At 50.7% G+C, this 26,167-nt stretch overlaps 1 protein-coding gene across 3 annotated transcripts; it reads right to left on the bottom strand.

The window, feature by feature from the left end:
• LOC137676398 (avidin-like) lies at positions 1–25,731 on the bottom strand. Of its 3 annotated transcripts, none has more exons than XM_068423196.1 (5): positions 25,657–25,731; positions 24,673–24,792; positions 700–909; positions 229–350; positions 1–147 (listed from the first exon to the last, which is right to left on the bottom strand). In XM_068423196.1, the coding sequence occupies exons 1-5, from the start codon at positions 25,729–25,731 to the stop codon at positions 114–116; spliced, it is 561 nt and encodes a 186-aa protein (XP_068279297.1). In that variant the 3' UTR covers positions 1–113. The 3 variants fall into 3 exon arrangements, 2 of the variants coding, with proteins under 2 accessions (XP_068279297.1, XP_068279296.1); XM_068423195.1 differs by lacking the exons at positions 1–147; positions 229–350; positions 700–909 and adding exons at positions 23,706–23,788; positions 23,870–23,990; positions 24,343–24,556; XR_011050077.1 differs by lacking the exons at positions 1–147; positions 229–350; positions 24,673–24,792; positions 25,657–25,731 and adding exons at positions 1,026–1,146; positions 1,997–2,087 and having other exon boundaries at positions 822–909.
• Between the last annotated feature and the right edge of the window lie 436 nt (positions 25,732–26,167).

Genomic DNA, 26,167 nt, shown 5'->3' with positions numbered 1-26,167 from the left:
GGCAACAGCTTCCCCAGAGCTGATAACAACCCCAGTGCTGGTACGCACTGATGCTGTTGGAGTGTCCTGGTGTCTCAAGCATGGCTGAAGTAAGAAGGTTCTCCTTCCTCCTTTCAGCACATCCGAGTGAAGGTCTTGCAGCCGACCCTGCAGGGAAGCAGAAGCCCATCGGTGCCCGGCCAGCAGAGGGGCAGGGGTCCCAGACAGACTGCGTGTCCCTTGGCTCACCTGGTGGCTTTCCAGTTGTTGGGCAGGCAAGTAAACCTTCTCCCGCAGCAGCCAGGAGGTCTGCAGGACCTCTCTCCCATCGTCCCCAGCAAAGCACTGGCCCACAAAGACAGCTGTGGAGTCTGGGGGAGCGGTGGCTGTTAGCATCCCAGTGGGACCCCAGCTGCTTTTGGGGCTCCACCAGCACCAGAGGGTTTTAGTGCTCACGGAGCCTGAGTGAGTCCCGATGGTTGCAGGGAAATGCTATGTGGCCCAGGTGCTGTCAAAGCAACTCTCCACCTAGCCCGAACAGCAATTTCAGGAGGTGTCCTGCTGTCTGCAGACACCGTCCAGAGTGGGGAGAGATCAGTGAAGGACAGACTGGGGACAGGAGAGGGGACAGAGGGATTGGGGTGGGCACGGGGACCTGCCTGAGCTCCTCTCCCCATCCCACCACCCCATCCAGGCACAGCCACCATTGCAGCTACCAACCAGAAAACTTGCAGCTGACGGTGAAGCCAAAGGTGCACTGCCCGTCCTCATCCAAGTGCTGGGAGCCGATGAGGGGGGACGGCTCGATGCATTGCGGGGTGTCCCACAGGGTGGTGTAGTACACTCCAGAGAAGTTGCCCTGGTTGTCGACTTCGCCCACGCACATCTCGGAGCCAGATCATCCTTCCAGTAGCCGGTCAGGTTGCATTGCTGGGGGACGAGCAGACGTGTCGCCGGGGGCTGCCTGCACACAGCTCCTACCCTTGCCCCGTGGGCTGAGCCCCCTGCCCTGCACCCCCCCAGTGCCCACGGGGTGCCAGCCTCACCTTGCCCTTCGTTGCAGGGTGTTTCTGCTTCACGGCTTGGCCCCCACTCGGTCTTGGTTGCCTTTGCCTCCTTTGTGCCGGCCTCTTCTCCCTTGGGGATCTCAGCTGCCTGGCAGAGGAGCTTGGAAAAGAAAGAAACACAGGGGCAAGCTGTGGGCAGCAGCACAGCAGGGTGTCCCCAGAAGCCCGCGAGTGCTCACGCAGTTGTTTCTGAGGGATGTGATTTATAAAGTCGACGTCATCTCAGCCATGTCACAAGGACCAAAAGCCGGGGTAAGCTGAGCAGAAGGGGAGAGGTGAAGAGGAAGAACTAAAGGGGCCTCAGACAGGTAGGAATACAGGCAGGACCCCCGCTCCAGCCCTGCCAGCTGAGCTGCGCGACCCCAGGACACGTCTGCCTGTGTGTGTCGGGGATGTGTGCCGTGCTTGGGACCAGTGAGTGAGACGAGTGGAGAGCCCACCGGGATGGGCAGAGCCCTCGGGTCCATGGTGGGCTCCTGCACGGCCAAGGAGGGGGCACAGCCAGTGCCCCTGCAGCGTCCCACCTGCAAGGCTCCAGCTCCTGCTCCGAGCACTGCCTGTCCTCTCCCACACCGCACCTCCCCGGGCAGGAGCAACCAACCCCTGGGCAGGGTCCCCGGGTTACCCCCACGGGATAACCTGGGGGCCCTGCCCCAATTCCTCTGCGTGTCCCCGCGGCAGGGGTCCCCACACGCACGCCCCCCGCACCAGGGAAGGCATCCCCACGCACATCCCTCCCGGGGACACGGACAGCCCCGGAGCATCCAGCCTCCTCGGAGCACCCTCCTCGCCCGGAGCTCCCGTCAGCATCCCCCCTGGAGCAGGGGTCCCTCTGCCGCAGGGGATTCTCCCCCACGCGTGTCCGGCCCCGGGACCCCCCGTCCTGCCCCCGCGCAGCCTCCCCCCGCCGCCGCGGTCCCCACGCGTGGTCTCCCGGCCGGCGGTCCCACCTGGGTCCCCGCGGCCACGCCGGCGGGCTCGGCGAAGGCGGAGAGGATGCGGCGGCTCATCGGGCTGCAGCGGCGGGACGGAATCTCGCCGTGCCGGGGCCGCCCGTGCCTTTATAAGCCCGGCCTGGGCCGGGCCCGCCGCTGCCTTCCCGGAAACTCCCGGTGGGCAGCGGCGAGAGGGACGGGGTGGGGACGGGGGTGGGGACAGGAGCGAGGAGGGTGACGGGGACGGGTATGCGGGTGGGGATGAGGATGAGGATGGAGAGGGGGGGATGGAGTGGGGGATGGGAGTGGGGATGTGGGTGGGGATGGGGATGGAGGACGGAGACCAGGATGGAGATGAGGATGGAGAGGGGGACGGAGAGGGTAGTTTTTACAGCACTGTCTGCACTCCAGCCTGCAGAGGAGCATGTGCAATCTCAGGCATCCACTCCTGTTAATGCCTTGGAGGATGTGAAGGCGCAACAGGAGCCTGTATACGAAACAGTCTCTGGAGGAATCAGACGATCCTTGCGATCTTGATTTCACGGATCCAGAGATACAGTCCGCTTTATACCCACCATTAACACCAGTAAAAGAAACGCCTGCGGCCGTCCCTTGGGTGCGAGAGATCTCACAACCGGCAGCAGCAGCGGCAGCGGCTACGGCCAGAGCACGGTTAACGCCAACAGCTCCTCCGTACCCTGCGTCTGCCGAGCCACCTATTGGCTTTGCTGAAAAGGCACCAGAGTCTCGTGTAATGGGATACAAAACGCTGGCAGAAAAATGTCGAGAGGAAGCCGGTCGTAAAGGAGATTTTACCACGCCGACGGCGGTGCCAGTAATACTGTCCCCAAACCTGAGTGTCAATCCCTTACTTATGGAATGATTAAGGAAGTACGGAAGGTGGTGAGAGATTATGGCCTGCAAAATAACTATACTTTAAATTTAATAACAGCTATTGGGGAATCCTATACTATGACTCCACGTGATTGGAAGTAATTTTCACGGATGGTTTTAAATGCCTGCACAATATTCAGTGTGGCTGGCAGAGCAGCAGGAGGCTGTTACGGTACAAACCATGGACAATCTGGAAAATACGGAAGCGGGAGGCTTAGATGAATATCTGGGAATTAATTGCTATGTGACACCAGAAGCACAGGCAGGGCTATCTCGGCAGCTTTTACAACAGGTCTCTACGTGGGCTTTAAAGTGTCTGAAACGCGTTGCGGAGGCAGGAAAACGCCAGCCCTCTTTGCGGCTGTGAGACAAGGAGCTCAAGAACCCTCTGTTGCATTTATTGACGGTTTACAAACTGCACTGAGCAGGCAGGTTGATGATGAAAATGCAGTAGAAATGCTGTTATTACAATTGGCTTATGAAAATGCAAATGCAGATTGTCAAATAATTTTGGCCCCTCTAAGAAACTCTTCCAAAAGTATAGCGGAACTTATTAAAGCCCGTCAGAACGTAGGGTCTGAAGAGCACAGGGCTACTTTACTTGCAAGTGCTTTGGCTCAGCAACTCGTCGTGGGACGAGCAGAAGTGAAATGTTTGAGTGTAATCAAATGGGACATATTAGAAAGAACTGTCCAAATCTGACAGTAAAGACAGAAGATGAGCAGAAAGGATCAAAAGGACCGAACACACACAGAGGGTTATTTCCTAAGTGTAAAAAGGGCTATCGTTGGAGCAGTCGGTGCCGACCAAAATTTGATAAGGATGGCAACCCCGTACAGGGAAACTGGAAGAGGGGGTGCGAGGCCCGATGCCCCCCAGCACAACAGGGTCTGTTGGGCACATGCTCAGTACCTGCAACAGCAAAGTCACGATAGCTGTTGCCAGCATGCCGTGAACCCGAAAAACGGGCAGTCTCAGCACTGGTTGCCAGCACGGCCGGCAGCGCCAGGCTGCATCTGGCCCCAGCCGCCAATACAGAATTGAATGATAAAAGGATTAAGATCATAGATACGGGCACGTAACGATTGTCAGTTGTATAATACTGCAACTTATCATGATGGTGTAAACGTCAGGGGACTGAAGGCTAATGAAACGTAGCAAACAGATGTTACACATCATCCAGCTCTTGGCAGGCAAAAATACGCCGCGTTTCTGTGGACACCTTTTCTGGTTCTATTGTTGCTTCTGCAGTACAGGGGAACGGACTCGGGACATTAAGGAACATTGGACAAGGTGCTTTGCACTGACGAGCCTCCCCGAACAAAAGAAAACGGGCGACGGATCCGCCGGTGTATCGCAAGCTGCGGAGTTATTCCTACAACAGCGGGGTGTGTCTCACGTCACAGGTGTCCCGCACACCCCCACCGGACAAGCCGCAATTGAACGGACACGCCAAAACTTGAAACACGTGTTACAAAATAAAAAAGGGGGAGTGCAGCCACAGCTCCTCAAGCACAATTAGATACGGCTGTGCTCACTTTGAATTTTCTAGATCGGTCATCTTCTCAATTAGACCCCACGGCAGGGGAACAACCGTTTGAGGGTAAAGTTCCCTGTATGCAAAATCCTAAGGTTTGGTATAAAGACCTGCCGGGCCCGACTGGTTGGTGTGGACCAGTAGAACTGTTGACATGGGGGAGGGGATATGCTTGTGTTTACCTGCCAACAGGTCCTCGCTGGCTACCTGCGAGATACGTGAAGCCACAGCATGAGCTGGAGAAACCACAGCCAGAACCCGGTACCAGAAATGCAGACGCTGAAAGTACGGGACCACGCAAGTGACGTAGAACAGTCAACCCGCCCGGCGTTACTTGGGGAACGCTGACAGAGATGATGCAAGCAGCCCGCTTGCTAAACAGGTGATCAGAAAACAGAAAGCAAACCACAGAGTCTGCAGGAAGCCAGCACTGGGAGCGTCACACCACCACCCCCCAAGCCAGGCTTATCAGCTGCTCCAAACATCCTCCACCCCGGCCCTGCTTCCCACACCGACCCGTCCTTGATCCTTCGGCACTGCCCTGCTCCCCGGCAGCAACAGTGCGCTCTGGTCTGATCCTGCCCCGACGTTCACTGGCCTTTGGTCTCACCAGGTACGTACGACCAGGGCTGTCTAATTGAGAAGATGACCGATTTTAAAAATGTATTGAAAATTAAAATTTTAAATTAAATTTTTAGTTAAATTAAATTTTTAATTAAAATTTTAATTTAAATTTGAATTTTATTTATTATTAATTTATTAATTTGAATTTTATTTATTATTTTATTACCTTGTTAGGAAAGAAACAAACACATCAATGTCCTTTGCACGGACCCATCTAACACGTGAACTCACTAACTCATCACTTCAGCAACTCATGAAGTTTCTAACTCACAAGTCCCTAGTCTGTAGCTCCTAACTCGGGTGCCTCTGACTACCCTGGGGAGAAGCCGTGCGGGCAGGGAGAGGCGCGAAGGGCTCGAAGGAGGGTCCTGCCTGGGGTCTGCAGGGCTGCCAGGGGAAGAGGCTGTCAGATGGGGCAGGGACTTTGGGGCAGCGAGCACACAGCACCCCAGAAAAGCGTCAGGGCCTGCCCACCATCCTCTTGCTCTCACGGTGTGCCCGCCCTTCCCCAGCCTTCCTCAGCCTCTGCTCCACTCCCTCCTTCCCCGCTGGCTCCGGGGCTGCTCTCAGCCCCCACAGCTCCTGGGGAGTGCATGGACCAGAGCCTATTTGTGGTATGCCTGTACCGGCTGAGCCCAACAGGCTGACTTGCCCTGGGGGTTCAGCTTTCGATCAAAAGGCACCCCTACATCCTCAACCCTGCATCCTCATCCCTGCATCCTCGTCTTCTGGTATATCCAGGAGTGTGGGCCTCAGGAATGCCTGGAAAAGCTAAAAATGCAGAATGGGTTGTTTTAAACTTAAAGAGGGAGCACGGCCTGTTAGGATAAAGCAATATCCCTGAAACTGAAGATAGGCGAGGAGTGAAAAGTATTATAGAGGACTTCATGAGATTTGGATTATTGATGAATGCTCTCAGAGTATAACACACCTATTTTGCCTGTTAAAAAGCCTGATGGCAAAACTTACCGATTGGTGCAGGATTTGCGAGCAATAAATCGATAGTGGTTAAATTTGTATCAAGTAGTGGCAAACCCATATACTTTGCTGACCAGTTTAAAGGAAACCTATGAATGGTTTAAGATGCATTCTTTTGCCTCACCTTGGCTCCTGAAAGCCGCGATTTTTTTGCCTTTGAATGGAAACCCTGATACAGGACAGAAAACCCAACTAACCTGGACAGTGTTACCTCAAGGATTTAAGAACAGTCCCACCATTTTTGGGAATCAATTAGCAAAAGAATTAGAAGCCTGGGTAAGGCCTCGGGAATGGGACTCTTTACAATATGGGGATGACATTCTGATAGCTACAGAAAAGGAGGAGGAATGCAAAGAATGGACTGTGAGTTTGTTGAATTTTCTTGGACTAAGTGGTTATCGAGTCTCATTACAGAAAGCCCAGATCCTGAAGAAAGAAGTAACATACCTGGGATTTGTGATTTCAAAGGGACAGAGACAGCTTGGGAGTGACCGAAAGGCAGCCATCTGCAGGTCCCCAGAACCAACCACGGTAAAAGAACTTCTAACCTTCTGGGAATGACAGGTTGGTGCCAATTATGGATCTATAATTATGGACTTTTGGTAAACCCCTATATGAACTATTGAAAAACAGCCATACACAATTAATATGGACTAGTGAAGCTAGAAAAGCATTCAAGAACTGAATTGGAACTAATGAGGCCCCAGCCTTGGGCCTGCCTGATCTAACAAGCCTTTCTGGTTGTTCTCATAGGAGAAACAAGGAGTAGCTTGGGAATTTGGCACAGAAACTAGGCCCTTATAGACGGGCTGTAGCGTACTTCTCCAAACAATTGGATGAAGTAAGCAAAGGATGGCCAGGGTGTCTTCAGGCAGTGGCTGCCGTTGTTCTGATTATCGAAGAAGCTCGAAAATTCACCTTGGGACAAAAGATAACTGTGCACACGTCCCATGCTGTAACCTCGGTTTTGGAACAAAAGGGGGACACTGGCTCTCCCCAGAGATTCTCAAAATCAGGCGTGTTAAAGGAACAGGATGATATAGAAATTGTTACATCTACCCTCATAAACCCTGCTTCCTTTTTGAGCGATAAACGGGAAGTGGAGACAGTCGTGCATGATTTATAGAGACAATCGAGACTGTGGATGCAAGCAGATCAGACCTGAAGGAGGAGCCGTTGGAAGAAGCTGACCATACGTGGTGCACTGATGGAAGCAGCTTTGTAAAGAACGGGGTTCGAATGGCTGGATATGCTGTGACCACACAGACCACTTGTGGAAGCAAAGTCCCCTCCCTAAGGGCACGTCGGCACAACGAGCCGAAATAATTGCTCTTGTGAGAGCGCTGGAGCTTGCCAAAGGATGAGTGAGCATCTGGACAGATTCGAAATATGCCTTTGGTGTAGTCCATGCCCATGGAGCAATTTGGAAAGAACGGGGACTTTTAACTGCTCAAGGGAAAGGTATAAAACACGCTGATAGGATTTTGCGACTTCTGGATGCTGTACTACTGCCGTCAGCGTAGCAATCATGCACTGCAAAGGACATCAGAAAGATAACACTGACAGGGGAGTGGGAAATATATTGGCTGATTACGAGGCAAGACAAGCTGTGGAACAAGGTGAGGTGTGAAGTTTAATTCCTGAAAAATCTTTGCCTCTACCGGAAAAGGTTGAGTATGATGAAGGGGATCAGAAGTTGATTGCTGGTCTGGGGGCCAAAATCGACCACCCAGGATGGGCAGTGTTAGGAGACAACAGAGTGGTAGTTCCCTTTAAGATATTGTGGAAATTGATAAAGGCAGAACATGACAAAACACACTGGGGAACTGGAGCCTTATTGAATCCCTTATCAAGCAAATAGCAGCCAGAAGATTGTATCAAACTATAAAAGCCACAGTTAAAGATGTGAGGTATGCCTAAAGAATAATCCAAAGGTGGAACATCATGTGAAATTTGGAAATATTAGTAAGGGAAAGGTGCCAGGTCAAATCTGGCAAAGATTTTTTGGAACTCCCTAGAAGAGGGGGGTATCGGTATCTATTGGTATTAACTGATACCTTTTCTGGATGGCCTGAAGCGTTCCCTTGTAAACAAACAAAGCCCGAGAGGTAACGAGAGTCTTATTGAAGGAAATTATTCCCAGATTTGGGGTACCAAAAGAAATACCTCTAACAGGGGATCACACTTTGTGTCACAGTAGTTCAACAAGTCAGTGAACTTTTGGAAATTAATTGGAAATTGCATACGGTTTATCATCCACAAGCAAGTGGACAAGTAGAGAAAATGAATCATTTAATTAAATTGCAGTTGGGTAAGATTTGCCAGGAAACCAATCTAAGATGGGATCAAGCCCTCCCTATTGTGTTGTTAAGACTTTGAACCAAACCAAGAACCAAGGAAAAATTGAGTCCTTTCAAAATCTTATGTGGGAGGCCATTTCAAACTAGATATCAAGGGCAGGATCTTACCCAAGTGGGAGAACTTACTTTGCAACAATATTTAATTGCACTAGGAAAACCATTACAAGAAAAACAAATTGGTAATCTCTACTAGAGCATGTGATTTAGACTCACCAGTGCATTTGTTTAAACCTGGGGATTGGGTTATGTTAAAAATATTTCAGGTAATCCTCTCGAAGAGAAATGGAGCAACCCTTTTCAAGTTCTGCTCACGACCTACACAGCAGTCAAGCCTGAGAAGCACACTGCCTGGATCCACTACTTGAGAATCAAGAAAGGACCCGAAGGACCATGGAAATCCCAACCCACAGGACTCACATCTGTAAAGTTGATTCGAGACTGTTAATGATTATATTGTGTTTGTGCTTTTGCTTTAATATAGTAATATCCTTCACTCCCAGTTTGGTTCACTGTCAATTGTACCCTATGGAGACCCTACAAAAGGAGGAACAATCCACATACGGAGTAACATTAACAGGATGGCAGGGAATGACCTTTACATTGTGTCCAAATTTGACAAATATTACTGTAAAACCACGAGCCACCTTAAAATGTTGTACAGTGAAGGGAGTAGGAACCCCACAGCAGTTAACAGAGTGCCAGCAGAATAATGATATATGAACCCTGCTTATTAGAGCATTCTGTTAACAGCTGCAAATGGACGATCCTACCTCCTGATGTGTTTGAAATGTTTGTAGAAATCAATGCTAGACGTGTGTGCTTAGTGACCAACAACCAATCCATAGTTGAAGAATACCATGTAGACAAAAACAATGTTTTGGCATTACGAGAGTTTAAATGTAAGTCATGCAAGTGTGTCTTTGGAAAAATTGAACAAAATCCTGACCATCTCAGGAACTCAGAGAATATTAAAAGAAACGAAATATGACACTCTCTGAGTCCATAGTCCAAACAGTAATAACTCGAGACAGATTAGTAGGATTGGCAAATCAAATTAAAGATGATACCGCTCACCATTGGTGGGATATCTTCTCGGGATACTCACCCTCTGCGGAGAAAACTTTACAAGTCCGAATTCACCCACTCCTGATATTGTTAGTGTTTGTCATAGCACTAACAGCTTTCAATTGCCTTTTGTGGTATAAGTTGAAGAAATTAGCTATGAAAATTTGGGCCCTACCTAAGATAATGAAATATGAAAACTTGGAACCTTTGTAAAAGAATTTACAAATAACAAGTAAAGGGGGGAATGAAACGGTTGGGGCCCCAAGAACAAGGGATGTTGTAAATACCTTAGACACTCGACTAACCTAGTTATATAACTAAACAAAGGGAAGCCTTTACAATTTGCAGAGTGGTAATGGCTGTAAGATAAGGAGGCTCCAGGATGGTCTCACTTCAGATGGCTGGGCCTTGGGATGGGCGATGCACGAGACAAGGGAATTGCAACAGCTACCTCGAAGGACATGGCCAACGTGATCCCTGGACTGAGTTTGCGCAGAAACAGGGATCAGTCAGCGAACACAGTGAGGAAGATTACTGGCCTTCATCTGAAGACCCCTGATGACCACCAGGGAAGATGACTGCGCATGCGGAGCGGACATTTGCTTATCTCATGACTATGTAAATGATCGGAAATCCTATGACTATGTATAACTTTGGTATATAGTCTCTGAAAATCCTTCAAGTCGGTGGAGCACTCGTGGTGGATAATCCCCAGTGCTGCCCAGTGCTGCAATAAAGAATGCCTGCTTAATAACACACTCTGGTGTTACTGAGTTTTCTTTCGGACTCCTTACCCAGCCACACCTCGCTTCCACTTCAGTGAGGAAAGTTAGAAGGCAAGGGGGTTTGGAGATCTCCGATTTTTGTATCAAAGCAGTTGGCCAGTCAGGATGGAGGAGGAGTCATGCCATGTCATGCCGTGCTGTGCCGTGCCATCCCTGGGGTGCAACTTGAACTGCCAAGGGGCGCCTGTTCTTGCTGTGCTGTGCCGTGCTGTGCTTCCCTTTGTTTACCTGAGCACCCAGGACAGTTGAGTAACTAAGGTATTTCCAACATCCCCCTTGCTCTTGGGGCCCCAACCGTTTTAGCTTGAGGGATCTGATCCCCTGCCTCAGCATTCCTCCATGCCAAGATCCCAATAAATTAGTTTTTCCTTTTCTAACGATACGCCATGTGTGAGCACCCGTGCGACGCAGGCACAGCAGCAGCCACACGCTGGTTGCAAGGTGCCTCCTGCCTCCTCCAGCTCCCCGTGCCCCTGAAGGCATTCACGGTGCGTGCATGACCATGACCAAGGCTTGCCATGCAGCAGCAAAGGCTGGTTTTCCTCCCAGAGGGAGGTCTGCACTGCGGCTGAAGGGGACCCCGCTGCTCACTGCCGCCTTGCTGGAGCACCCCAGGACTGCTGACAGCCTTCGGGAAGCCCTGCCCTGGGGAAATGTTGTCATGAAGGCAATAATGAAGTCAGGAGGATGTGTTCAGTAAGGCTGCAGGCTTAGCGGGACGCCCCAATGCTGAGCTGGCCATGGGGTGAGAGCAGAGTGCTGCGGTCCCTTTGCCACTCTCTTTCCGTATTCTCAGGTTCCTCTAAGGCAGGTAAAAGGCTGCACAGACCAAAGGGCACCGTAACAAGGGCTGGCGTGAAGGCATTCTGCTCAGGAAGGCTGTAAGGGAACTGAAAAAGCTGAGAAATCCCAGGGAGCACAGGGCTACTTTACTTGCAAGTGCCTTGGCTCAGCAGCTCTTCATGGGACGAGCAGAAGTGAAATGTTTTGAGTGTAATCAAATGGGACATATTAGAAAGAACTGTCCAAATCTGACAGTAAAGACAGAAGATGAGCAGAAAGGATCAAAAGGACCGAAACACCCAGAGGGTTATTTCCTAAGTGTAAAAAGGGCTATCGTTGGAGCAGTCGGTGCCGACCAAAATTTGATAAGGATGGAAACCCCGTACAGGGAAACTGGAAGAGGGGGTGCGAGGCCCGATGCCCCCCCAGCACAACAGGGTCTGTTGGGCACATGCTCAGTACCTGCAACAACAAAGTCACGATAGCTGTTGCCAGCATGCCGTGAACCCGAAAAACGGCAGTCTCAGCACTGGTTGCCAGCACAGCCGCAGCGCCGGGCTGCATCTGGCCCCAGCCGCCATACAGAATTGAATGATAAAAGGACTAAGATCATAGATACGGGCACGTAACGATTGTCAGTTATATAATACTGCAACTTATCATGATGGTGTAAACGTCAGGGGACTGAAGGCTAATGAAATGCAAACAGATGTTACACATCATCCAGCTCTTGGCAGGCAAAAATACATTCACGCGTTACTGGGGACCTTTTCTGGTTCTTTGTTGCTTCTGCAGTACAGGGGAACGGACTCGGGACGTTAAGGAACATTAGACAAGGTGCTTTGCACTGACGAGCCTCCCCGAACAAAAGAAAACGGCGCGGGACCGCCGGTGTATCGCAAGCTGCGGAGTTATTCCTACAACAGCGGGGTGTGTCTCACGTCACAGGTGTCCCGCACACCCCCACCGGACAAGCCGCAATTGAACAGACACGCCAAAACTTGAAACACGTGTTACAAAATAAAAAAGGGGGAGTGCAGCCACAGCTCCTCAAGCACAATTAGATACGGCTGTGCTCACTTTGAATTTTCTAGATTGGTCATCTTCTCAATTAGACCCCACGGCAGGGGAACAACCGTTTGAGGGTAAAGTTCCCTGTATGCAAAATCCTAAGGTTTGGTATAAAGACTGCCGGGCCCGACTGGTTGGTGTGGACCAGTAGAACTGTTGACATGGGGGAGGGGATATGCTTGTGTTTACCTGCCAACAGGTCCTCGCTGGCTACCTGCGAGATACGTGAAGCCACAGCATGAGCTGGAGAAACCACAGCCAGAACCGGTACTGGAAATGCAGACGCTGAAAGTACGGGACCATGCAAGTGACGTAGAACAGTCAACCCGACGCCCGGCGTTACTTGGGGAACGCTGACAGAGATGATGCAAGCAGCCCACTTGCTAAACAGGCAATCAGAAACAGAAAGCAAAACCACAGAGTCTGCAGGAAGCCAGCACTGGGAGCGTCACCACCACCACCCCCCAAGCCAGGCTTATCAGCTGCTCCAAACATCCTCCACCCCGGCCCTGCTTCCCACACCGACCCGTCCTTGATCCTTCGGCACTGCCCTGCTCCCCGGCAGCAACAGTGCACTCTGGTCTGATCCTGCCCCAACGTTCACTGGCCTTTGGTCTCACCGGCATGTACGACCAGGGCTGTCTAATTGAGAAGATGACCGATTTAAAAAATGTATTAAAAATAAAATTTTAAATTAAATTTTTAGTTAAATTAAATTTTTAATTCAAATTTAATTTAAATTTGAATTTTATTTATTATTATTCATTAATTTTTTTATTTATTATTTATTACCTCGTTAGGAAAGAAAACGAACACATCAATGCCCTTTGCATGGACCCATCTAACATGAACTCACTAACTCATCACCTCAGCAACTCATGAAGTTTCTAACTCACAATCCCTCATCTGTAGCTCCTAACTCGGGTGCCCCTGACATCCTGGGGAGAAGCCGTGCAGGCAGGGAGAGGCGCGAAGGGCTCAAAGGAGGGTCCTGCCTGGGGACTGCAGGGCTGCCAGGGAAGAGACTGTCAGATGGGGCAGGGACTTTGGGCAGCGAGCACACAGCACCCCAGACAAGTGTCAGGGCCTGCCCACCATCCTCTTGCTCTCACTGTGTGCCTGCCCTTCCCCAGCCTTCCTCAGCCTCTGCTCCACTCCCTCCTTCCCCGCTGGGCTCTGGGGCTGCTCTCAGCCCCCACAGCTCCTGGGGAGTGCACGGACCAGAGCCTATTTGGGGTATGCCTGTACCGGCTGAGCCCAACAGGCTGACATGCCCTGGGGGTTCAGCTTTCCATCAAAAGCCACCCTGCATCCTCATCCCTGCATCCTTATCCCTGCATCCTCGTCTTTATGCCTGCACCCTCATCCTCACTACTGCATCCTCATCCTCACCCCTGCACCCTCATCCTCACTATTACATCCTCATCCTCACCTCTGCACCCTCATCCTCACACCTGCACCCTCATCCTCACACCTGCACCCTCATCCTCACTATTACATCCTCATCCTCACCCCTGCACCCTCATCCTTGAGGAAGACCAGCAGCCTGCAAACAGCTGCGCTTTACTCAAAGAGCAAAGGATTCCCTTAAGACGCTGCACTGAGAATAGTTCTTGCTTGCTTTTAAGATAAAGGAACCGTGACCAGTTCACAGGGCCTTTGAGGCGTGAGGCAAGTAAACACGTGCTGAAGGTCTCTTCTGAACTCAGAACCGACAGCAAAGAATGGTTGTTGATGTTTTGAGCCCAGGACACTGTGGCTGCTGCCAGGATGGGTGATGGGTGCTTAGTGTGTGAATGTTGACATTATCTTGAGCTGCCTAGTCCGACTCCTGCTTGTAGCTTTAAACAGGGCAGCAGAATAACAGCAAAGGTCTTTTGCTTCCTTGAGCACCAGCGTCCGTGTCTTCTTTTCAGTTCACAGTGATGGAGCCCGGACAGGTTTGAAACCAGCAAACCGGCGGCGACCCTGCGATCCACCGGTGGCCGGGGGACAGCGCGCTGAGAATCACAGGGACCGGTGAGTTCCCATCGCAGTAACCGTGGGACAGGCCAGTTCCCGAGAGCGTAAGCTCTGCGCCGAGGTGTTACAGCGTATGTTGGCGAACAGAGCTATAAGGTCCAATTAGTGAAATTGGTGTAGTTATTAGTATGGATCAAAGACAACTGTACCTGGTTGCGTGTATCAGGGACCGACGATGCAAAGATCTGGGTGAAAGTGGGGGAAGAAATGCAAAAACGGAAAACGTTGCGGTTTGATAGTCCAGAGGATTTAGGAGCAACATGGAGGGTAGTTTTTACAGCACTGTCTGCACTCCAGCCTGCAGAGGAGCATGTGCAATCTCAGGCATCCACTCCTGTTAATGCCTTGGAGGATGTGAAGGCAACAGGAGCCTGTATGAAACAGTCTCTGGAGAATCAGACGATCCTTGCGATCTTGATTTCACGGATCCAGAGATACAGTCCGCTTTATACCCACCATTAACACCAGTAAAAGAAACGCCTGCGGCCGTCCCTTGGGGGCAGCAGCAGCGGCAGCGGCTACGGCCAGAGCACGGTTAACGCCAACAGCTCCTCCGTACCCTGCGTCTGCCGAGCCACCTATTGGCTTTGCTGAAAAGGCACCAGAGTCTCGTGTAATGGGATACAAAACGCTGGCAGAAAAATGTCGAGAGGAAGCCGGTCGTAAAGGAGATTTTACCACGCCGACGGCGGTGCCAGTAATCTGTCCCCCAAACCTGAGTGTCAATCCCTTACTTATGGAATGATTAAGGAAGTACGGAAGGTGGTGAGAGATTATGGCCTGCAAAATAACTATACTTTAAATTTAATAACAGCTATTGGGGAATCCTATACTATGACTCCACATTGGAAGTAATTTTCACGGATGGTTTTAATGCCTGCACAATATTCAGTGTGGCTGGCGAGCAGCAGGAGGCTGTTACGGTACAAACCGTGGACAATCTGGAAAATACGGAAGCGGGAGGCTTAGATGAATATCTGGGAATTAATTGCTATGTGACACCAGAAGCACAGGCAGGGCTATCTCGGCAGCTTTTACAACAGGTCTCTACGTGGGCTTTAAAGTGTCTGAAACGCGTTGCGGAGGCAGGGAAACGCCGCCCTCTTTTGCGGCTGTGAGACAAGGAGCTCAAGAACCCTCTGTTGCATTTATTGACGGTTTACAAACTGCACTGAGCAGGCAGGTTGATGATGAAAATGCAGTAGAAATGCTGTTATTACAATTGGCTTATGAAAATGCAAATGCAGATTGTCAAATAATTTTGGCCCCTCTAAGAAACTCTTCCAAAAGTATAGCGGAACTTATTAAAGCCCGTCAGAACGTAGGGTCTGAAGAGCACAGGGCTACTTTACTTGCAAGTGCTTTGGCTCAGCAACTCGTCGTAGGACGAGCAGAAGTGAAATGTTTTGAGTGTAATCAAATGGGACGTATTAGAAAGAACTGTCCATATCTATCTGGCAATAGAAAAGAAGAAAAATAAGCAAAATGGGAAGTGAAAAGGATGTTGCTCAGCTTGTAGCACTGGACAAAAGTGTTTAAAGTTTGGTGCACAGAATGAGAGATTAGAGGAGGTGATAGAGAAGGAGATGCTGAGGAATTATGGGGATGATCCTGAAAAGGTTGCTAAAGGATTTGAACTAATTGTGAAAACCCAGGGTCCTGACTGGGAGGATGTGGACGCAATGTTGGATGTGGCGTTTAGTGAATCAGAAAAGCAGATGATTATGAAAGTAGCCAGGTCCCAGGTACAGACTCTGATTCTGGCTGGAGCTCTGCAGGGAACAGCAGATAATTATGTTTCAATTACCAATCCCGGCTGGGACCCCAATCACACGGGAACCCGGAATTTGTTAGTGCCGTACCGGGAAGATTGCACATGGGATAAGAAATGCTGTCCCAAAATCATTGAATTGTTCCAAATTGTACGAAATTAAGCAAGATAAGAAAGAATCCCCCACTGATTTTTTGAATAGATTAAAGGAAGGGATGCGGAAATATACTTCTTAGATCCCACCTCTGGGAGGGAAAGAATCAATTGGTATCTCTGGTTTTTGGGCAGTCGGCAGATGATGTTAGGAAAAGTTACAGAAAGTGCAAGGAGTGGATGCGAGAGATTTAGAGAAATTACTGGAAACTGCATGGCAAGCCTATCGAATAGGGAAACTCAGAAGAGAAAGTAACGGGCAGAACAATTGCCAATGCTACAGTAGCTGCTCTGTACACCACAGGGGCCAGAGACCCTCGGAGCTTACGGGGAAATAACACTAACACTGTGAGACAAAGTGCAAGTGCCCCAGGAGGAAATCAACCCCTCTGAAAGATCAGTGTGTGTATTGTAAGCAGATGGGCATTGGAAAAAGGATTGTCCGAAACTGAAATCGGTAATGGTTTCTGAGGAGCTGACTGACTGGAACCAGGGGAATCTTCCCTAGCAGAACCCTTGGTAAAAATGCAGCTAGGGAAAGGAGAGAAACTGTAGAATTTCTAGTAGATACAGGGGCCACATTTTCAGTATGAATCAGACTTGTTGCCAATAAGCAAACAAAATGTTAATTGTGGGAGCAACTGGGCAGGTGAGCTTTCTTTTTGAAACCATTAGAATTCAAAATGGAAAAAGTGTAGGAATTCATAAATTTCTCTACCTGCCTGATGCTCCTAGACCACTTTGGGAAGAGATTTATTAGAACAACTGAATGCTGAAGATAAAATTTTTAAACTGGAGAAACTGAGTTTAAAATACCAGAAAAGAATCACATTGAAATTTTAAGTTTGGCTCTCACTGAACCCCAAATCAGGGAAGAAGAAATTATACACGAAATAAAGGACCAGGTATATCCAGGAGTGTGGGCCTCAGGAATGCCTGGAAAAGCTAAAAATGCAGAATGGGTTGTTGTTAAACTTAAAGAGGGAGCACGGCCTGTTAGGATAAAACAATATCCCCTGAAACTGGAAGATAGGCGAGGAGTGAAAAGTATTATAGAGGACTTCATGAGATTTGGATTATTGACTGAATGCTCTTCAGAGTATAACACACCTATTTTGCCTGTTAAAAAGCCTGATGGCAAAACTTACCGATTGGTGCAGGATTTGCGAGCAATAAATCAGATAGTTGAAGATTTGTACCGGTAGTGGCAAACCATATACTTTGCTGACCAGTTTAAAGGAAACCTATGAATGGTTTAGCTAAAGGATGCATTCTTTTGCCTCACCTTGGCTCCTGAAAGCCGCAATTTATTCGCCTTTGAGTGGGAAAACCCTGATACAGGACGAAAAACCCAACTAACCTGGACAGTGTTACCTCAAGGATTTAAGAACAGTCCCACCATTTTTGGGAATCAATTAGCAAAAGAATTAGAAGCCTGGGTAAGGCCTCGGGAAATGGGACTCTTTTACAGTATGTGGATGACATTCTGATAGCTACAGAAAAGGAGGAGGAATGCAAAGAATGGACTGTGAGTTTGTTGAATTTTCTTGGACTAAGTGGTTATCGAGTCTCATTACAGAAAGCCCAGATCCTGAAGAAAGAAGTAATATACCTGGGATTCGTGATTTCAAAGGGACAGAGACAGCTTGGGAGTGACCGAAAGGAAGCCATCTGCAGGACCCCAGAACCAACCACGGTAAAAGAACTTCGAACCTTTCTGGGATGACAGGTTGGTGCCGATTATGGATTTATAATTATGGACTTTTGGTTAAACCCCTATATGAACTATTGAAAAACAACCATACACAATTAATATGGACTAGTGAAACTAGAAAGCATTCAAAGAACTGAAATTGGAACTAATGAGGCCCCAGCCTTGGGCTGCCTGATGTAACAAAGCCTTTCTGGTTGTTCTCATATGAGAGACAAGGAGTAGCTTTGGGAATTTTGGCACAAAAACTAGGCCCTTATAGACGGGCTGTGGCGTACTTCTCCAAACAATTGGATGAAGTAAGCAAAGGATGGCCAGGGTGTCTTCGGCAGTGGCCGCCGTTGTTCTGATTATCGAAGAAGCTCGAAAATTCACCTTGGGACAAAAGATAACTGTGCACACTTCCCATGCTGTAACCTCGGTTTTGGAACAAAAAGGGGGACACTGGCTCTCACCCAGAGATTCTTAAAATATCAGGCAGTGCTAATGGAACAGGATGATAGAAATTGTTACATCTACCCTCATAAACCCTGCTTCCTTTTTGAGCGATAAACAGGAAATGGAGACAGTCGTGCATGATTTATAGAGACAATTGAGACTGTGTATGCAAGCAGACCAGACTTGAAGGAGGAGCCGCTGGAAGAAGCTGACCATACGTGGTATACTGATGGAAGCAGCTTTGTAAAGAATGGGGTTCGAATGGCTGGATATGCTGTGACCACCACAGACCACCTAGTGGAAGCAAAGTCACTCCCTAAGGGCACATCGGCACAACGAGCCGAAATAATTGCTCTTGTGAGAGCGCTGGAGCTTGCTAAAGGATTGAGAGTGAACATCTGGACAGATTCGAAATATGCCTTTGGTGTAGTCCATGCCCATGGAGCAATTTGGAAAGAACGGGGACTTTTAACTGCTCAAGGAAAGGTATAAAACACGCTGATATGATTTTGCGACTTCTAGATGCTGTACTACTGCCGTCAGCAGTAGCAATCATGCACTGCAAAGACATCAGAAAGGTAACACTGACAGGGGTGGGAAATAAATTGGCTGATTATGAGGCAAGACGAGCTGCGGAACAAGGTGAGGTATTAAGTTTAATTCCTGAAAAATCTTTGCCTCTACCGGAAAAGGTTGAGTATGATGAAGGGATCAGAAGTTAATTGCTGGTCTGGGGGCCAAAATCGACCCCCAGGATGGGCAGTGTTAGGAGACAACAGAGTGGTAGTTCCCTTTAAGATATTGTGGAAATTGATAAAGGCAGAACATGACAAAACACACTGGGGAACTGGAGCCTTATTTGAATCCCTTATCATCCAAATAGCAGCCAGAAGATTGTATCAAACTATAAAAGCCATAGTTAAAGATGTGAGGTATGCCTAAAGAATAATCCAAAGTGGAACATCGTGTGAAATTTGGAAATATTAGTAAGGGAAAGGCCAGGCCAAATTTGGCAAATAGATTTTTCAGAACTCCCTAGAAGGGGGGTATCGGTATCTATTGGTATTAACTGATACCTTTTCTGGATGGCCTGAAGCGTTCCCTTGCAGAACAAACAAAGCCCGAGAGGTAACGAGAGTCTTATTGAAGGAAATTATTCCCAGATTTGGGGTACCAAAAGAAATACCTCTGACAGGGGCTCGCACTTTGTGTCACAGTAGTTCAACAAGTCAGTAAACTTTTGGAAATTAATTGGAAATTGCATACGGTTTATCCCACAAGCAAGTGGACAAGTAGAGAAAATGAATCATTTAATTAAATTGCAGTTGGGTAAGATTTGCCAGGAAACCAATCTAAGATGGGATCAAGCCCTCCCTATTGCGTTGTTAAGACTTCGAACCAAACCAAGAACCAAGGAAAAACTGAGTCCTTTCGAAATCTTATATGGGAGGCCATTTCAAACTAGATATCAAGGGCAGGATCTTACCCAAGTGGGAGAAATTACTTTACAACAATATTTAATTGCATTGGAAAACATTACAGGAAGTAAACAAATTGGTAATCTCTACTAGAGCATGTGATTTAGACTCACCAGTGCATTTGTTTAAACCTGGGGATTGGGTTTATGTTAAAAATATTTCAGGTAACCCTCTCGAAGAGAAATGGAGCAACCCTTTTCAAGTTCTGCTCACGAACCTACACAGCAGTCAAGCTTGAGAAGCACACTGCCTGGATCCACTACTTGAGAATCAAGAAAGGACCCGAAGGACCATGGAAATCCCAACCCACAGGACTCACATCTGTAAAGTTGATTCGAGACTGTTAATGATTATATTGTGTTTGTGCTTTTGCTTTAATATAGTAATATCCTTCACTCCCAGTTTGGTTCACTGTCAATTGTACCCTATGGAGACCCTACAAAAGGAGGAACAATCCACATACGGAGTAACATTAACAGGATGGCAGGGAATGACCTTTACATTGTGTCCAAATTTGACAAATATTACTGTAAAACCACGAGCCACCTTAAAATGTTGTACAGTGAAGGGAGTAGGAACCCCACAGCAGTTAACAGAGTGCCAGCAGAATAATGATATATGAACCCTGCTTATTAGAGCATTCTGTTAACAGCTGCAAATGGACGATCCTACCTCCTGATGTGTTTGAAATGTTTGTAGAAATCAATGCTAGACGTGTGTGCTTAGTGACCAACAACCAATCCATAGTTGAAGAATACCATGTAGACAAAAGCAATGTTTTGGCATTACGAGAGTTTAAATGTAAGTCATGCAAGTGTGTCTTTGGAAAAATTGAACAAAATCCTGACCGATCTCAGGAACTCAGAGAATATTAAAAGAAACAAAATATGACACTCTCTGAGTCCATAGTCCCAACAGTAATAACTCGAGACAGATTAGTAGGATTGGCAAATCAAATTAAAGATGATACCGCTCACCATTGTGGGATATCTTCTCGGGATACTCACCCTCTGCGGAGAAAACTTTACAAGTCCGAATTCACCCCCTCCTGATATTGTTAGTGTTTTGTCATAGCACTAACAGCTTTCAATCGCCTTTTGTGGTATAAGATTGAAGAAATTAGCTATGAAAATTTGGCCCTACCTAAGATAATGAAATATGAAACTTGGAACCTTTGTAAAGAATTTTACAAATAACAAGTAAGGGGGAAATGAAATGGTTGGGGCGGCCAAGAACAAGGGATGTTGTAAATACCTTAGACACTCGACTAACCTAGTTATATAACTAAACAAAGGGAAGCCTTTACAATTTGCAGAGTGGTAATGGCTGTAGATAAGGAGGCTCCAGGATGGTCTCACTTCCGATGGCTGGGCCTTGGGATGGGCGGATGCACGAGACAAGTGAATTGCAACAGCTACCTCGAAGGACATGGCCAACGTGATCCTGGACTGAGTTTGCGCAGAAACAGGGGTCAGTCAGCGAACACAGTGAGGAAGATTACTGGCCTTCATCTGAAGACCCTGATGACCACCAGGGAAGATGGCTGGCGCATGCGGAGCGGACATTTGCATATCTCATGGCTATGTAAATGAGATCTCAGAAATCCTATGACTATGTATAACTTTATGGTATATAGTCCTCTGAAAAATCCTTCAAGTCGGCAGAGCACTCGTGGTGGATATCCCCAGTGCCGCCCAGCGCTGCAATAAAGGATGCCTGCTTATACACACTCTGGTGTTACTGAGTTTTCTTTCGGACTCCTTACCCAGCCACACCTCGCTTCCCACTTCGGTGAGGAAAGTTAGAAGGCAAGGGGTTTGGAGATCTCCAATTTTTGTATCAAAGCAGTTGGCCAGTCACAGGATGGAGGAGGGAGTCATGCCATGTCATGCCGTGCTGTGCCGTGCCATCCCTGGGGTGCACGTGAACTGCCAAGGGGCGGCCTGTTCTTGCTGTGCTGTGCCCGTGCTGTGCTTCCCTTTGTTTACCTGAGCACTCAGGACAGTTGAGTAACTAAGATATTTCCAACATCCCCCTTGCTCTTGGGGCCCCAACCGTTTTAGCTTGAGGGATCTGATCCCCTGCCTCAGCATTCCTCCATGCCAAGATTCCCAATAAATCAGTTTTTCCTTTCTAACCGATACGCCATGTGTGAACACCCGTGCGACGCAGGCACAGCAGCAGCCACACGCCTGGTTGCAAGGTGCCTCCTGCCTCCTCCAGCTCCCCGTGCCCCTGAAGGCATTCACGGTGCGTGCATGACCATGACCAAGGCTTGCCATGCAGCAGCAAAGGCTGGTTTTCCTCCCAGAGGGAGGTCTGCACTGCGGCTGAAGGGGACCCGCTGCTCACCTTTGCCCTCGCTGATGAGCCCGAGCTGGCAGGAGGCAAATAGTGCCGGGTCTGTGGCTCAGAGAGGTAGAGCAGACATGACGGTGGGCACAGCACTGTGAGCGGGTCTTGCAGCTGGGTAAAGCCCAGTGCTGGTGAATGCCCCATCACCCACGGGGGAGCATCCCCAGCCACAGCCCCTGCCAGACGCCTGCAGGCACCCCTGGCACACTGTGTCCTATTACCTGCCACCCCAAAACCGAGCTGCTGGATGCGCCGCAGCCTCACTGGGTGCCCTCATATAAGGTCTGGCTTTGCAAACAGCTCTGCCAGCCCATGCCAGCTGAATTTCTCACCACCACCGTGGCTGCCTGCAAGGGTTTGCAGGCTGTTCAACCCGTGGTCGGCACTGCCGCCTTGCTGGAGCACCCCAGGACTGCTGCACAGCCTTCGGGAAGCCCTGCCCTGGGGAAATGTTGACATGAAGGCAATAATGAAGTCAGGAGGATTGCGTTCAGTAAGGCTGCAGGCTTAGCAGGACGCTCCACTGCTGAGCTGGCCATGGGGGGTGAGAGCAGAGTGCTGCGGTCCCTTTGCCACTCTCCGTATTCTCAGGTTCCTCTAAGGCAGGTAAAAGGCTGCACAGACCAAAGGGCACCGTAACAGAGAGCTGGCGTGAAGGCATTCTGCTCAGGAAGGCTGTAAGGGAACGAAAAAGCTGGAAAATTTCCAGGGAGGCCCCGAGAAGGAAAGAGCAGCATCGCTCCAGAAGCAGAAGACAGACCCAAGGGAGAAAAACGTAAAAAGCGAAGCACATGCGAGTCTGCAACGAGGCAGGCTGAAACACAGAGCAGGTGGAAAACTTGCTAAAGCCACGGATCCTGTTAGCAAAGCTCTCCCACGGGCATTCGTGGCAGGAAACCCAGGGGAGCAGTGGGAGGGGGCAGCCCCGCCAGCCCACTCCTGCCTTTAGGCAGGGTGCCAGCATGGGATGTGCAACCACCCACGGTTCCTTTGGGACTACACAGCTCGAGGACCAAGTTTCAGATTCCGACCCGGAGCTGAGTTTCCTGGAAGTCACTCATTTCACCTGGAAGGAGTAGCGCAGGCAGCACCGGCACTGCCCATCGCAGCAAGTCACGAGGTCAGCAGGCAGGGGTTTAGGTCTGGATTTGCTGCACGTCTGCTTTCCAGCACATCACACGCATTTCCCTAGGAAGAGTTTTGGGGCTGGATGTGCCGCAGCTACCAGCGCGGTGCTGCCAGTCTGGAGCAGCCCTCGCTGCTCAGTGGTGGTATGGACACAGCCGAGACCCCGTACAGTCTGCGCGAGGGCTGCCTCAGAGCCAGGGGGTCCCAGCCAGGTTTCTGGGGTGCAGAAGGGCCCCCCAGCTTACCCTCCCCTCATGCTCGCCCAGCATCGAGCAGGGAAGAGACAGTGCTGGCCTGTGCTTGGTGTCAGAGGGTGACTTTGGGGATGCACCGTGCCATTTGGGCTGCAGAGGGGCTTTCTTGGGGCCAGGCTCTTCCTGGAATACAGGAATAACAGAGCTTCACCCTGCAACCACCGCAGTGCTTTAGCCCAGCTTCCCCTGATATATCCACAGATGGCACAAGGTTGGGATTGAAGGCAAAAAGTTTAATTTTGTTGGTTTTTGGCAACAACTTCCCCAGAGCTGATAACAACCCCAGTGCTGGTACGCACTGATGCTGTAGAGGAGTGTCCTGGTGTCTCAAGCATGGCTGAAGTAAGAAGGTTCTCCTCCCTCTTTTCAGCCCGTCCGAGTGAAGGTGTTGCAGCCGACCCTGCAGGGAAGCAGAAGCCCATCGGTGCCCGGCCAGCAGAGGGGCAGGGGTCCCAGACAGACTGCGTGTCCCTTGACTCACCTGGTGGCTTTCCAGTCGCTGGGCAGGGATTCGACCTTCTCCCGCAGCAGCCAGGAGGTCTGCAGGACCTCTTTCCCATCGTCCCCAGCAAAGCACTGGCCCACAAAGACAGCTGTGGAGTCTGGGGGAGCGATGGCTGTTAGCATCCCAGTGGGACCCCAGCTGCTTTTGGGGCTCCACCAGCACCAGAGGGTTTAGTGCTCACGGAGCCTGAGTGAGTCCCGATGGTTGCAGGGAAATGCTATGTGGCCCAGGTGCTGTCAAAGCAACTCTCGATGCCACCTAGCCCCAACAGCATTTCAGGAGGTGTCCTGCTGTCTGCAGGCACCATCCAGAGTGAGGAGAGATCAGTGAAGGACAGACTGGGGACAGGAGAGGGGACAGAGGGATTGGGGTGGGCACGGGGACCTGCCTGAGCTTCTCTCCCCATCCCACCACCCCATCCAGGCACGGCCACCATTGCAGCTACTAACCAGAAAACTTCTTCCAGTTGACGGTGAAGCCAAAGGTGCACTGCCCGTCCTCATCCAAGTGCTGGGAGCCGATGAGGGGGGACGGCTTGATGGGTTTCTGGGTGGCTGACACAGCAGTGTAATACTCTCCAGAGAAGTTGCCCTGGTTGTCGACTGCGGACACGTGCATCTTGGAGCCCAGATCATTCTTCCACCAGCCAGTCAGGTTGCATTGCTGGGGGACGAGCAGACATGTTGCCGGGGGGCTGCCTGCACACAGCTCCTACCCTTGCCCCGTGGGCTGAGCCCCCTGCCTGCACCCCCCCAGTGCCCACGGGGTGCCAGCCTCACCTTGCCCTTCGTTGCAGGGTGTTTCTGCTCACGGCTTGGCCCCCACTCGGTCTTGGTTGCCTTTGCCTCCTTTGTGCCGGCCTCTTCTCCCTTGGGGATCTCAGCTGCCTGGCAGAGGAGCTTGGAAAAGAAAGAAACACAGGGGCAAGCTGTGGGCAGCAGCACAGCAGGGTGTCCCCAGAAGCCCGCGAGTGCTCACGCAGTTGTTTCTGAGGATGTGATTTATAAAGTCGACGTCATCTCAGCCATGTCACAAGGACCAAAAGCCGGGGTAAGCTGAGCAGAAGGGGAGAGGTGAAGAGGAAGAACTAAAGGGGGCCTCAGACAGGTAGGAATACAGGCAGGACCCCCGCTCCAGCCCTGCCAGCTGAGCTGCGCGACCCCAGGACACGTCTGCCTGTGTGTGTCGGGGATGTGTGCCGTGCTTGGGACCAGTGAGTGAGACGAGTGGAGAGCCCACCGGGATGGGCAGAGCCCTCGGGTCCATGGTGGGCTCCTGCACGGCCAAGGAGGGGGCACAGCCAGTGCCCTGCAGTGTCCCACCTGCAACGCTCCAGCTCCTGCTCCGAGCACTGCCTGTCCTCTCCCACACCATACCACCCCGGGCAGGAGCAATTCAACCCCTGGGCAGGGTCCCCGGGTTACCCCCATGGGATAACCTGGGGGCCCTGCCCCAATTCCTCTGCGTGTCCCCGCGGCAGGGGTCCCCACACGCACGCCCCCCGCACCAGGGAAGTCATCCCCACGCACGTCCCTCCCGGGGACACGGACAGCCCCGGAGCATCCAGCCTCCTCGGAGCACCCTCCTCGCCCGGAGCTCCCGTCAGCATCCCCCCTGGAGCAGGGGGTCCCTCTGCCGCAGGGGATTCTCCCCGAGGGCGGGTCACCCACGCGTGTCCGGCCCCGGGACGCCCCCGTATGCCCCCGCGCAGCCTCCCCCCGCCGCCGCGGTCCCCACGCGTGTCTCCCGGCCGGCGCTCCCACCTGGGTCCCCGCCGCAGCCGCGGCCAGGGCTACCCCTGCGGGCACGGCGAACGCGGAGAGGATGCGGCGGCTCATCAGGCTGCAGCGGCGGGACCGAATCTCGCCGTGCCGGGGCCGCCCGTGCCTTTATAGCCCGGCCCGGGCCCGCAGCTGACTTCCCGGAAACTCCCGCGCGGCACCGGCGGGAGGGACGGGGACCGGGACAGTGACGGGTATGCGGGTGGGGACGGGGGTGGGGATAGACGTGGGGACAGGGGCGAGGAGGGTGATGGGGACGGGTATGGGGGTGGGGATCAGGGTGAGGATGAGGATGGAGAGGCGGGATGAAGATGGGGATGGAGTGGGGGATGAGGGTGGGGATGGAGATGAGGATGGAGATGGGGATGGGGAAGGAGTGGGGAATAGGGGTGGAGATGAGGATGGAGACGGGGATGGAGAGGGGTATGGAGGTGGGGATGGAGTGGACAATGGGGATGGGGTTGGAGACGGGGACAGGGCTGGGGATGGGCAC

Source organism: Nyctibius grandis, chromosome Z, assembly GCF_013368605.1.
Source record: "Nyctibius grandis isolate bNycGra1 chromosome Z, bNycGra1.pri, whole genome shotgun sequence".
Classification (NCBI taxonomy): domain Eukaryota; kingdom Metazoa; phylum Chordata; class Aves; order Nyctibiiformes; family Nyctibiidae; genus Nyctibius; species Nyctibius grandis.
This window is presented reverse-complemented; position numbering and strand designations above follow the sequence as displayed.